A 13,319-nucleotide genomic window follows, 5' to 3' on the forward strand; every position below is an offset into this window, starting at 1 on the left:
TTTCTTTTGTTGAATATTATTGTTATGAAGATGCTGAAGTCAAGGCTATGTGAAAACATAAAAATTAACACAACATGACTGGATCTTGAATGTCTAAACAAGTATTTTTTTTTTTTTTTTTTTTTTTTAAAGTGTTGGTACTCACTAATTCCTTTCTCTCTGGGAGCAATCTTCTCCATATCCTTTAACTGGAACACATCTTTCTGTACAAAACACAAAAGACACATCACTTCTTAGTCATGTCTATGTCCCATACTAAATTAATTCCAACAAATTATCAAGTAGAATACCTAACACACTTCTTTCATTACTCCAGGAAACACACCAACTGCTCCTGAAGTTAAAGCTAAAGTATTTTGAAAAATAAAAAGTGATTTTATCTTCTTGAAGCCTCAGTTATCGTGTCCAGTTTTTCTTTGTCACTCTAATTAATTGCTTTGTATCTAAATTTAGAATCCATGCTCCACAAGATAGAGCATGCTATGGCCAGATTCTCAGCTCCTAGTCTGGCTACTTTGCACCGTAGCATCAAAATAAGTTTAATAACTTAAATGTTATTTAACATATTTTGTTAATGTCACAAACACAAAGATGTGTCTTCCCCTCCAACTGCCCTCTTTGAGGTGCAATCTCTTCCTCCCACTTCCTATTTTCCCCTATAGTCTGATTTGGGCATCCCTAATTAACTCATCTGCTTCCTGTGACAACAAAGTGAAAGTGACAATATATGGAGCCTGAGGAACAAAGCAAATACTGGAGATCTCTCTAACTTCTGTTTAATTATACTTTGCTGCTCACTCACACGTGGAATGAAGGTTGTGAAGGTACCAGATCAACAGGATTAGTGCAGCAATCTCCGTTACACGTGCCAGTCCCTCTACAGGAAAATGTTTGCAAAGTACAACAGAAATACATAAAGCACAGCAATTAACTGATGTTATGGGAATTCTAACTTAGCATTTCCTGACTATTGTACCTAAATTTGGAACCATTACACCACATGAAAAATAAACCTTTTTTGTTTTCCACTTAACAGTCAATAACTTATCTATTGCTGACAAAGGAATTCATAGAAACACAGTTGAACCAGTGCAAAACAATTTATCCAAAACTCTGCTTAGTACATGTTCATCTGCACCTCTCACCATTATCAGCAACTGACAGTTTCACACACACAACACAAATGTGCCCTACAAAAAATAAAGCTGAGTAAAAAAGTTTAACAGCATGATGGAATCACATACGTATTTTTTTCCTTACAGTAATAACTGAAGCACTTTTCACTCAGCCACTCTCAAAGCACTACATAAAGATGATCAGTATTATCAACACCAGAGGTGAGCAAACTTTTTACTTCGGGCTCCACTTTTTGTCCATGCAGAGCGCCCCCCAGCCTATCAAATGGAATTCAAACTCACGGATTTTGGTTTTGGTCATATGAGGAAAAAAAAAACCAAACTTTTGGCACATGTAAGAAAATATATCTGTGGAATGCAAAACTTTACTAATCAGTATACAAATGTGAATATAAATACATGAAACAGTAACATATTTCAACATTTTTAATGAGACGGATGAGCCTGAGACCCAGCAGCCAATTGTGCTGCATCGCCCTTATGAAAGTTCATGCTCCCTCTAAGGAGTCCCACCCTTGCACTTTGCTGACCCCTGATCTACACATTACACATAAGGAAAATGAGGCTCAGAATAGGGAAGTGATTTGCACAGAGCTATACAGCAGGACAGTGGCAGAGGCAGCATCTGAAACCAAGGTTACTGATTCACAATCCAGTGCCCCAGCCACTTAGTCACTCTGGCAAATTATGGATGCTCCCAACAGCCAGGAAATTGTACAAAAATCAAAACACTTACTGTTTCAAAAAATATTTCCATCATACGGGTTCTCTTCTCTTCAACGCTTAGTCCCTTTTTCTTGGACTAAAATAGAAAACGTACTCAGTACTACAATACTATCTTGAGAATTAACATTGCATTTAGATTTCACACTAATTACCTTTAAAAGAAGCATTTACTTGACATCTTCCTTAATATTCTACCCCATCACCACCATACTGACTAGAACTGCACTTCTTCACAAAGGAAAACTATTCAGACTAATCCATTAAAAACATATTGTTTCAAAGGCATTAGGTATGGAACTTAACAAAAGAACATCAGTATGGGGTTAGACAAAAGGTCTCTTTAGCATAGCATCCTATCTTTCAACAGAGGCCTTCCCTGTAACCCATTACCAGTTTCTGACAAAGGCCAGAGACACCACTCCTGGCTAATAGCCATTGATGGACCTAGTCTACATGATTTTACCTAGCTCCTTTTTGATCCTTGCAAGACTGATTTGTCGTATAATCTAATTCATTCACTGCCTTATTGCAAGGTAGTTTCCAAGGCTTTTTAATGCAGCCCCATAGTTCCTTGTCTACCTTGCCTTACCAACTCAAGAAATGGCAATTCCAGTAGTTTTTTGTCTGACTCTCATTTACTGCTATATCGTTTTCTCCTTCTTGTTAAAATGACAATCGATGTGCAATCTAAGCCATTTTAAAATACCACTTGGAGTAGTTATCAGATACTGTGTCTGCCTTCTTATCCTCTTTCCAGTGTTCTCATTTAATAGTCATATTATCTTAATAAACTAAGAATGGTCAATATGATATTTTCTATCTTATTATCTATCCCTTTCCTAATTATTCCCAACATTGTTAGGTTTTTTGATTGCTGCTGCACACTGAGTGGATGTGTTCAGAGAACTGTCCACAATGACTCCAAGATCTTTCTTGAGTGATAACAGCTAATTTAGAGATCATCGTACATGTATAGTTGGGATTACATTTTCCAACGTGCATTACTTTGCATTTATCAGCACTTAACCTATTCAGCCATTTATTTGCCCACTCACTGTTGTGTTGTCCCTTTGTACTCTTTGTTGTTTGCTTTGAACTTAACCTTGGCATTGAGGCTGTATCCAGCACGGAGCCCATGGCCAGCAGTAGATGGGCTTAGCCAGGGTCTCTGGCATTGGGGCCAGCAGCAGGGAGCTGCAGCATCCGGGCCAGAGCTGGAGGTGGGAGGGGGCCAACAAGGTTTGAAGAGGCTGTGGGCCAATGACAGTGGACCTCCCACTGGTCCTGCAAATTCCCTCATTCAGGAACAGTCAGGTATCAGGGAGGGGGTTGGACCATGGGAGATCCAATCTGTAGTTACCTCCCTCCATTCTGAAAACTGACCATTTATTCTTATACTTTGTTTCCTTTTAACCAATTACCAGTTCATGAGAGGAATTTCCCTCTAATCCCATGATTATTTATCTGAAGAGGCTTTGGTGCAGGACCTTGTCAAAGGCCTTGTGAAAATCTAAGTACATATATCCAGTGGATCCCCCACCACGTTTGCTGATCCATTCAAAGAATTTAGTCAATTGGCAAGGCTTGATTTCCTTTTACAAAATCCACATTGATTCTCCAGAGTTTGGTATTGAAGTCAGGCTTACTGGCCTGCAATTGCTGGGATCACTTCTGGAACACTTTTCAAAATCTAAAGCCATACTAGTTGTCCTCTAGTCATTGAGTACAAAAGCTGATTTAAGTAAGAGGTCACATACTGCACACAATATTTAAGGAACAGAGAACCAAAATAGTAATGAAGGTTTTTGGTTCTCTGGGCCTTAAATATTGAGTCTGTTCTGGTGTGGCTATGCTCTGAAGAAGTGGGTCTTGTAGAAAAATCCTCTTCTGAGGTGATTTATATGTCCCTGTCCATGAGCTGTGGTGTCTGTATGGTTGCCCTGCATCCTGACCAAATAGCTCTTAAGCTAAGCATTTTAAACTTATAACCTGCTTTACCAGCAGTGGTGACATATTTCCCTCACAAACCACATCAAAATTAGATAAATTAAAAAACCATATTCACTGTTAAAATGGAGTTTTAGAAATCCAAAATGGCCGCCGGAGAATGACAGTTAGAAAATGACAGTTGTAATTAATATTCGGCGAGCTATGAATATGTATGAAGTTATGGTTTGAAAAGTTTCAAACTGATTGGTTACTTTAGGATCCTCATACATATGTAATAGTCAAATGCCCCCTTGATACATTGTGGCACTGAGGAGGACCTAGCAGGCAGAGGTTGTCAAACAGGTCCACCCAGGCTGCATATATTCAGGAGAGCAGCCCTGCTTGGGGCATTCCAGACCAGACCTTGGAGGAGAGCAGAAGAAGAAAGAAGACTACAGAAGGACTGAGCTAAGAGCTGGACTGAGCCTGTAGCTGAACATCGCTGGCAGAAGAGCCGAAGCTGACCTGCGTGTCAGTCATCGCTCTCTAGCTGCCGTGGGCCGTCGAAGAACAGAAGAGCTCCAGCCTGAAGACCAGAAGAGCTCCAGTCTCCATAGAGCTAAATCACTAGTAAGGCTCCGGTTCTTTTATCCGGAGGGTTTGCCTGGCAGACCGCACCGCCCAAACAACGGTGCCCTGCATGGGGAAACCGCAGCAGCGACCCTGCCCTTCCAGTCACCGACCTTAGCTCAGGCCGGTGTCTGAAATATCACGGTCGTTCCTAAAAACACAGGAGGTTTTTGTTAACCAAGCTGGTTTTTCCTCCTGGCTCTCTTTTTCTCCCTCCTTTACTATCTGACCTGACGCGGCTGCCGTACAAGCGCGCCGTGAGGGTCACAACTTCCTAGCTCAAAAAGAACTACAGGCCCAGCGCCTGGATCACAGAGCAGGAATAAGGAGGTATTCATGGTCTGGGTTTAGGGTTAAATAATTGGGTAAGCAGTTAATGTTTTTATATAGCTTTGTAATAGAGGGTGGATTGGGACTTCCCCAAGTCCATGATCAGCGCCTTATATTTTGTATTCCTTGTCTTTCTGTAAAGGCACAGGGGGCCAATGCTATTGGTCTAGCCTAAAACTATTGCATGCACACAGGAGGGTAGTTAGGTAAACTGCGTTGTTACTATAATCCAGAGCTATAAGCTCCCCCCTATTTAGGAGGGTAGAGCGGTCAGGGATAACCCAATAAAGGGTAAACCCTGGTATTCTTAGTAACCCTTTAAGGGTAATGAAGGTCTGCAATAAAGGGCTACCATAACAAGGTGGTCGAAATAGGCAGTACCATTTTTTGAGGGGATAACCTTTAACTAGGAAAACCCCTCCACTTAACTAAGGGGAAAACCTCTCAGTAGGAAACCCCGCATATACTGGGCTCTCCCCTGCTTGGCCAGCAGGGCAACCCATTTAACTAGAGAATTGACCTAGCTTAGTGCAGGCAAATTCTTATTCTTATAAGATCTGCTCCCCGCGGTAGTCGGCCAAGGGTTGAGCGACCTGGTGAACCTCAGGAAGATCCAGGAATAAATAAATAAATATAACTCAGCTCTAAAGTTAATCTTTCCATTTTACAGCACGCATCGAAGGCTGCACGGTCCGTCCCGGAAGCACAGTAAGTAGCTGAGGGATTAGATAGTAGTGCTGTTACAGCAGTTACCTATTGTTTAAGGCTACAAGCCATAGTATTCAAATCCTGTGCCTATTCCACAAAAACAAGGGCTTACATATTTTGTGCAACTTAGCTTACCAAAATTCATACTTTTAAGTTATAAAATAAACCCTGTCTCCCTGTTTGAACCTGACATCTTGTTTGTATTTTCTTCCTTGGGTAAACACACCGCAGCAGCGCAGTTCACACACCCTAAAACCCCGTTGTGATTAGACCCACCGTAGACGGCGAGCAGGGTCGCGGGGTAAAATCCTGGGAGCATTGGTAAGGACTCAGTTTTAGTCCAGTCCATTGCTCTGGTGTAATTGACTTAACCTAATCAAATATTCAAATTTATTCATACGTCACTCGCATCCTCAATAGGTCTGTCCCACGAAAGCTCATCACCTAACAAATTATTTTGTTAGTCTTTAAAGTGTTACTGGACTGCTTTTTTGTTTTCATAGTATATAGACTAGCACAACTATCTCTCTGTTAATTATACCAGAGTCACTATTAGCAAGCAGTTCACTTCTATTCACCTCTTGAAACACATTCCGTTCTCCACTTTCCAAATATTTTTCTTTTCCTCATGCTGCACCAAACAATTAACAGGGGAAACTCATTATATGTAAAGGGAAACACTGGAACTGATTAGATACAAAGAGTTGTACAAGACAAAAAAGTAAAACTGAAAAGTATTTTCTTATCCAGTCTTTCAGATGCATTGAGTGTTACTTTTAACAATAGGATATAAAATGTTTCTAAACACAAATATGCCCTTTTAAGTTGATAGTGTTCCTTTAAACCAGGGAAGAGGAACCTACAGCCCACAGGGCTCAACTCCTGCAGTGGGGCAAAGCAGTGCCGGCACTTCAGCAACGTGGACAGTGGGAGGAAAACCATGGATGAAGCACAAGCTCCTGCTGGGGGGCAAAGGCAGCGGGCAGCAGGACAGCCCTGAGCATCACAGGCCAAAGCAAGGCAAGCTATGGGCCACATCAGATCCACAGGCTCTGTGGGGGCAGGGGAGAGGGAGAAGGAAGCAGCTCTGCATGCTGCTGCTGGACACTGGGTGGGGTAAGGTAGCGCAGGCACTGGCAATGCATGAGGGGTGTCCAAGGGGCCACCCGGCCCTTCAAATTCTTCAGGCAAGAAAAGCAAAGATAAAGAGCCTCTGGGCAGCCCACAGGACTAACGGAGGCTGCCCTTCCACATACGCACCAATGTCTGCAGAGGGAAGTAGAGCAACTCAGTTCCACTCCCCACACTGCTGGTGCATCACGTGGGGAAGGGCAGGACTCTTTCCTCCCTCCTGCTCTCTCTGCACTCACCAGCAGAAAGCAAAGCTGGGAAAAAGAGCTTGGGGAAACAGGTGGAGGCAGAGGCAGGGCAGGGCAGGGCAGGGCCTGAGGGATGCTATCCAGGCCCTACATCACATGGTACAGGGAGGAGTCACAGGAGCCGCACTCATCTGGCTGGTGCCCTGGCCCCTGCATCCTTCTTTACCAGTCACCCCTGTGCAGGGAAGCTCCGCCCCATCACTCTCTCAGCCTGAGATTCATGGCCAAGGGGAACGACAGGGGGTGGGGGCCTACAAGCAAAGGGCAATGTGGAGCCACCTACACCCCCAGGTTGGCACTCCATTCCCCTGCCCCTCCCACATAGATTCCACACCCCCACCCTGCTCCTGCACCTTACCTCTTGCCCAGACCCCCCGCAGTCTGAACCCCTCATTTTTCCACCACCTCCTTGAGGGCCCAACTAGTCCTGAGCGCCCAGAAAAATTAATCTGGCCCCTGGTACAAGCCCTGAACCTCATTTCCCTCCCTTTCTCCTCCACAGGCATAGCTCAAGGGGAGCGAGTTTCTTTTTTTCCTGCCTCTCTGCTAGGGGCCAGGTCAGTGAGGGTTTTATTTTACTTCTGACTTGTGTGTGACCCCCAACTGATTTTTCTGTAGGTCACTGGAGGATGGCTTAGTGCACAAGTGGCTGATAAATAAACGTAAGACAATATAATTCACTGCAATAAAGTTTATTTGACCAAAGCCTCATTACATTGTGTGTTTTTTTTAAAACAAACTGTCTCTTTCCAGCTGATTTATTCAACTCTGCCACCTACCTGTAATGGTGAATTTACAATTATTATGAAAGATGTTTTGGTCATACAAACACTACTATATAGCAATGTTGTATAAATATAACAGCAAATTGACCACAAATTAATAAGGCTTCTACTTTTCCCCCAAATATCTGGGTAACCAGCAATGATGAGAACAAAAATATGCAAATGTAATGTGACATCTTAACTAATGTTCTGTTAGCATGCAGTATAATTAAGTTTACTCAAATGTGAAAGGCATTCTTGATGTTTGGTGGGGCTGTGTTGATAGTGTAACAAGTTGTCATAAGCGGTTCCAAGGTTGTCATGCCAAGGGCGGTTGTGGGGATAAACTCCCATAGCCTATAAAAATTCCCTCAATGGCGCGCATCTCAAAAAGCCTCTGACAACCATGTCCAGCTCCTGACCTTCTTGTGTGGCTTAGTTTTTAAGCCTGGTGGAACCGTTTCTACTGACAGGAGAAGGGGCAAAAGGCGGCTCACTGGCACATTAAAATTGGCTGCTTTGGGCAGGTGAGGCTTGTTAGCCTTGGTCGGTCACTCACCTAGGAGAAGGTAACTCTGATTTCAAACCCCCGCTGCCTTGCGGTCACACCCATTCTAGGGAAGAGCTTCAGGAGTTAACCCTGAGGAAAAATCCGGAGTTGGAGACCTGAAGGCAGCCTGATGTTACTTTTGACATCTTCCTGGCAACTCCTGCGATGCTGCTGATGCCAAACTGTACTGTCTCGCCGTTCCTTTGGATTCATCAGCAACATGGAGGGGGGAATCCACTACATGGGCAACAGCTCATCCTCCAAACAAAATTTGCCGAGCCACGCGCCCTGGGGAGGACACACCAGCGTCGCCTCACAGCGTCGGCATAACACGGGAAGCAGCAGCATACCGGTTATAAGTCATAGCTCGTTGGCGAAGAGCTTGACGCCGGGGTTGTTTCCGACGGTGGGAGGGGTCATCGTAGCCTCATTGGACAGCTACTGCCCGCCTCAAACTGGGCAGCCCCCAGCCAATAAGGTGCTGTCTCGCCACAGTCCATTTGCTTCACTGGGTGCGTGGAGCTTAGGGATCAATCCCAACAGGTGGTCTGAAATCTGTGCACCAAACAAAAAGAAAAAAATACAAAAGCGCCCGGTTCTTAGACTGGGCACCTGGGATGTTAGAACCATGATAACTGGACTTTCAGACAACCTTGAAGACATAGATGATATCCACAAGACAGCGGTTATTAACAATGAACTGAGAAGGTTAAAAATGGACATTGTCGCCCTTCAGGAGACAAGACTCATCTTCTGGCAGTCTAAAGGAGAAAGATTTCACTTTTTTCTGGATGGAAAAACCCCCTAGTGAGACCAACGAGCACGGCGTGGGTTTTGCGATCAAGAATAGTCTGACTGACTCCATCACACCACCCACAGGGCGCATGAAAAGGCTTATACAACTCCAGGTGCAAACATCTGCAGGCCTGACCAACATCATCAGTGCCTATGCTCCAACACTGACCTCTTCCCAAGAAGCTAAGGACAAGTTTTATGATGAGCTCAGCATTGCAATCGAAGAAATTCCAACTCGCGAGCCACTGATCATTCTTGGGGATTTTAACGCAAGAGTTGGTACTGACCATTCCAGCTGGCCCACATGCTTAGGGCAATTCGGAGTTGGGAAGTTAAATGAGAATGGGCAGCGACTGCTGGAGCTTTGCTGCCAGCACAGTCTCTGTGTTACACCTTCTTCAAGACCAAGCCCCAGCACAGTGTGTCATGGCGTCATCCCAGGTCCATACACTGGCACCAGCTGGACTTGATCTTTGTAAGGCGCGCATGCATAGGCAACGTCAAGCTGACTCGCAACTATCAGTGCAGACTGCGACTCTGACCATTCACTTATTGCCAGCAAGATCAGGCTTCAACCTCAGAGGCTGTATTGAACAAAGAATGCAGGTAGGCCACGAATCAACATCTGTATGACCAAAGACCCCAAGAGGGTTGCACAGTTTACCCGTGCCCTTGATGAGGCCCTTCCTGGCCCAATCAGTGCAGATGCCAGCGGAAGGTGGGCATACCTTAGGGACACCATCTACAACACAGCGATGGTGACTTTTGGTAAGAAGCAGACGAAGTCAGCTGACTGGTTTGAAGCACACTCAGAAGAGCTGCTGCCCATTGTTGAGGAGAAGCAGCTCACAGCAACAACGTACAAGACATCCCCTAGCAAGAGGAACTTGCAGATACTCAGGGCCGCTCGTGGTAAAGTCCAAAGGACAGCGAGGCACTGTGCTAATGACTACTGGCTTCAGCTCTGCTCCAGAATCCACACCTGTGCAGACAATGGCAAAATAAAGGGCATGTATGATGGAATCAGCGAAGCCATTGGACCAATTCCAAACAACAGTGCTCCCCTGAAGGCACTCAATGGAGAGATCCTTAAGGACCACTCCAAACAGATGGAAAGGTGGGTGGAGCATTACTCAGAGTTGTATGCTTCGGAGAACACTGTCACAGAAGCAGCACTGAATGCCGTTAGGTGCCTTCCAACTTTGTCAGAGCTCAACAATGTACCAACAGCGCTGGAGGTCAGCCAGGCACTTGACACACTGGCAATTGGGAAAGCCCCAGGTAAAGACGGCATTCCATCAGAAATTCTCAAGTGTGCTAAGAGCAGCCTGATTCCAGAACTGCATGGGCTGCTGTGTCAGTGTTGGAAGGAGCGGAAAGTACCACAAGACATGAGAGATGCCAACACAGTCACTCTTTACAAGAACAAGGGTGACAGGAGCAACTGTAACAACTCTCGTGGTTTATCCCTCCTTAGTATCGTTGGAAAGCTCTTTGCCTGGGTAGTAGTAAAGAGGCTCCAAGTCCTTGCAGAACGAGTCTATCCTGAGTCACAGTGTGGGTTTAGAGCTAAAAGATCTACCATCAATATGATATTTTCCCTTAGGCAGCTGCAGGAAAAGTGCAGGGGACAGCAAAGGCCACTATGCATTGCATTCATCGACCTAACCAAGGCTTTTGACCTTGTCAGCAGAAATGGTCTTTTTCAAATTCTGGAAAAGATTGGCTGTCCCCCCCAACCCTGCTCAATACCATCAAGTCTTTCCACGAGGACATGAAGGGAGTCATCATCTATGATGGATCCACCTCCGAACCTTTCAGTATCCACAGTGGAGTGAAGCAGGGTTGCGTTCTGGCCCCTACACTTTTTGGAATATTTTTTTCCGTCCTGCTCAAATATGCCTTTGGTTCAGCCACAACGGGCATTTACCTTCACACAAGATCTGATGGCAAGCTCTTCCAGCTGGCTAGGCTAAAAGCAAGGACCAAAGTGCAAACAAGGTGCTTGCGAGACTTCCTCTTGCGGATGATGCAGCTTACAACTCATACACAGGAGGAACTACAGCACTTCATGAATCGCTTTGCGGATGCCTGCAAAGAGTTCGGGCTTATCATCAATATCAAGAAAACACAAGTGATGAGTCAGGATACTAACCATCCACTTGCCATAAGCATCAACGATCACCAGCTGGAAGTTGTCCACGAGTTCGTTTACCTGGGCTCCACAATATCTGACAACCTCTCCCTTGAAAGTGAGATTAACAAACGTATTTGAATGGCTGCCACCACACTATCCAGGCTAACAAAAAGAGTATGGTCCAACAGGAAACTCACAGAGCACACCAAAGCACAAGTCTATAGAGCCTGCATACTAAGTACCCTCCTGTATGGCTGCAAAACTTGGACGCTGACCTCCAAGTAAGAAAAGAGGCTCAACTCATTTCATATGCGTTTCCTGAGATGCATCCTGGGAATCTCCTGGCAGGATAAGGTGACCAACAACACCGTGCTCGAACGAGCAGGGACTGCCACCATGCACACTTTGATCAAGCAGAGACGCCTGCAATGGCTACGTCACATCTCCCGCGGGCAGAACGGTCGCATACCTAAGGATTTGCTCTATGGTGAACTGGTGACAGAGACCAGGCCAGTTGGAAGACCTCATCTCCGCTACAAAGATGTGTGCAAGCATGACCTGAAGACTGCTAACATCAGCACTGCCACCTGGGAGACACTCGCCACCTATCAATGCCTGTGGAAGCAACGGATGAAAAAAGGACTGTCCCAGTATGAAGACAACCTCAGACAACAAGCAGAAGAGAAAAGAACCCTGAGGAAGTCCCACACCCAGTCCATCAACCAGGGCTCAGTGTTCTCCTGTACTCTGTGCGGAAAAGACTGTCACTCAAGAATCGGACTTTACAGCCACACTAGACGCTGCTCTCCATCCAACCCCGGGTGCAACAACACACCATAGTCCTCCGGGACTGACGGATGCCTACCAGTGTCATAAGCTCAATTCACTCCTGACTTGATGAGAAACTGTCCATGTAAATCCCATAAAACCATTTTGCGTTACATTTTTGGCTATGCTACTGATCACTGGGGCTCGTAGATCAGTCCTGGATCAGTGTTCATGTCATGCTCCCTGTCTGTACCCAGCCCAACTCCAGGAAGCTCATGATACAATCAATGGACCATACTCAGCAATGAATCCTAATCATGTGCCACATGAGGCACAGTAACAGAGAAGGAGCCGTGCTAGTCTATACACTATCAAAACAAAAAGCAGTCAAGTAGCACTTCGAAGACTAGCAAAATAATTATTTTGCTAGTCTTCGAAGTGCTACTTGACTGCTTTTTGTTTTTGACATGAAGCACAGTGTGCATACACTAAGACTGGGCCTATTACAAGTTATTTTTAAATGACCTGTTGTAACAGAGGCAGCCTCCAGCTAAAATTAGGCTGGTCTGCTGGCAAACTACCATAATGAAATCTAAAAGGGAAAAAGCCATAAAACAGATGTAGCTTTAAAAGATGTTATTGGAAACATGAAGTGCAGTTAATCAATACCGAATTGACCTGTGCTACAGAAACATTAAGTTCGGATTTAAACGGAAAAAATCCTGGCATTTAATTTGTGAACTCACCTTAGAGAAGCGTGAGAAGTCAGCACAAAGCCAGACATGGAATTCGACCACAGATAAATCAATTTTACTTTTGCAATTGGTGTAGCTAAAATTGCATATCAGCAGTTGACTTGTATGTCTAGCGTAGACATAGCCTAATACAAAAATTTCTGAGAAAACTTTACCTACCTTTGCCTTACCTCAAACAGCAGCGAAAATGGAGAGATAAAAAGCAACATGAAGATCAACCACAAACAGAGAATCAAAGGCTTTACCAGAACTCAAATTTAACAATAGAATCTTTCACATCACTATCACTTTTCATCAGTAGAGCTCCAATCACTTCATAACTTTCAATGTATTTTTCTTTACAAGCTTCTACGCAAGAGGCAAATACTATTTTCCTTATTTTACAGATGGAACTGAGGCACAGAAATGCCAAGAGGCTTGCCCAAGGTCACAGAGGAAGTTTGGAGCAGATCACAGAACTGAACTGAGGTCTCCCAAAAGTAAGGCCCATTTGAATCACCAGTCCACTCCTCCTCTCACTGGGCAGTGAGACCAGCAACTAATAAACTGTATCTGATGCACCCAAGACAAGCACTATAATGTCGCTCCCCAGTTTTATAAGGCTCAACTCTCAAAGTCTCTAATCATGATCCACATTCAGTTCTTCCTTACAATTCTGTCCTGCCTACATCTCTGCTCTTTTTTCCTCCTTCAACTAGTTTCTACTCTCTAC

The 13,319-nt window shown here is 44.6% G+C and overlaps 1 protein-coding gene across 2 annotated transcripts in view; it reads right to left on the bottom strand.

Annotated features, from left to right (window-relative positions):
• Positions 1 to 13,319, bottom strand: part of MND1 (meiotic nuclear divisions 1) — a 55,088-nt gene that overhangs the window by 40,752 nt on the left and 1,017 nt on the right. For both annotated transcript variants that reach the window (XM_074993166.1, XM_074993168.1), the window contains exons 2-3: positions 1,873 to 1,938; positions 146 to 203 (exon numbers count right to left, since the gene is read on the bottom strand). In XM_074993166.1, the coding sequence (XP_074849267.1) occupies positions 146 to 203; positions 1,873 to 1,938 (124 nt within the window). The remainder of the gene's footprint in view (positions 1 to 145; positions 204 to 1,872; positions 1,939 to 13,319) is intronic.

Source organism: Carettochelys insculpta, chromosome 4, assembly GCF_033958435.1.
Source record: "Carettochelys insculpta isolate YL-2023 chromosome 4, ASM3395843v1, whole genome shotgun sequence".
In the NCBI taxonomy this organism is placed as follows: Eukaryota; Metazoa; Chordata; order Testudines; family Carettochelyidae; genus Carettochelys; species Carettochelys insculpta.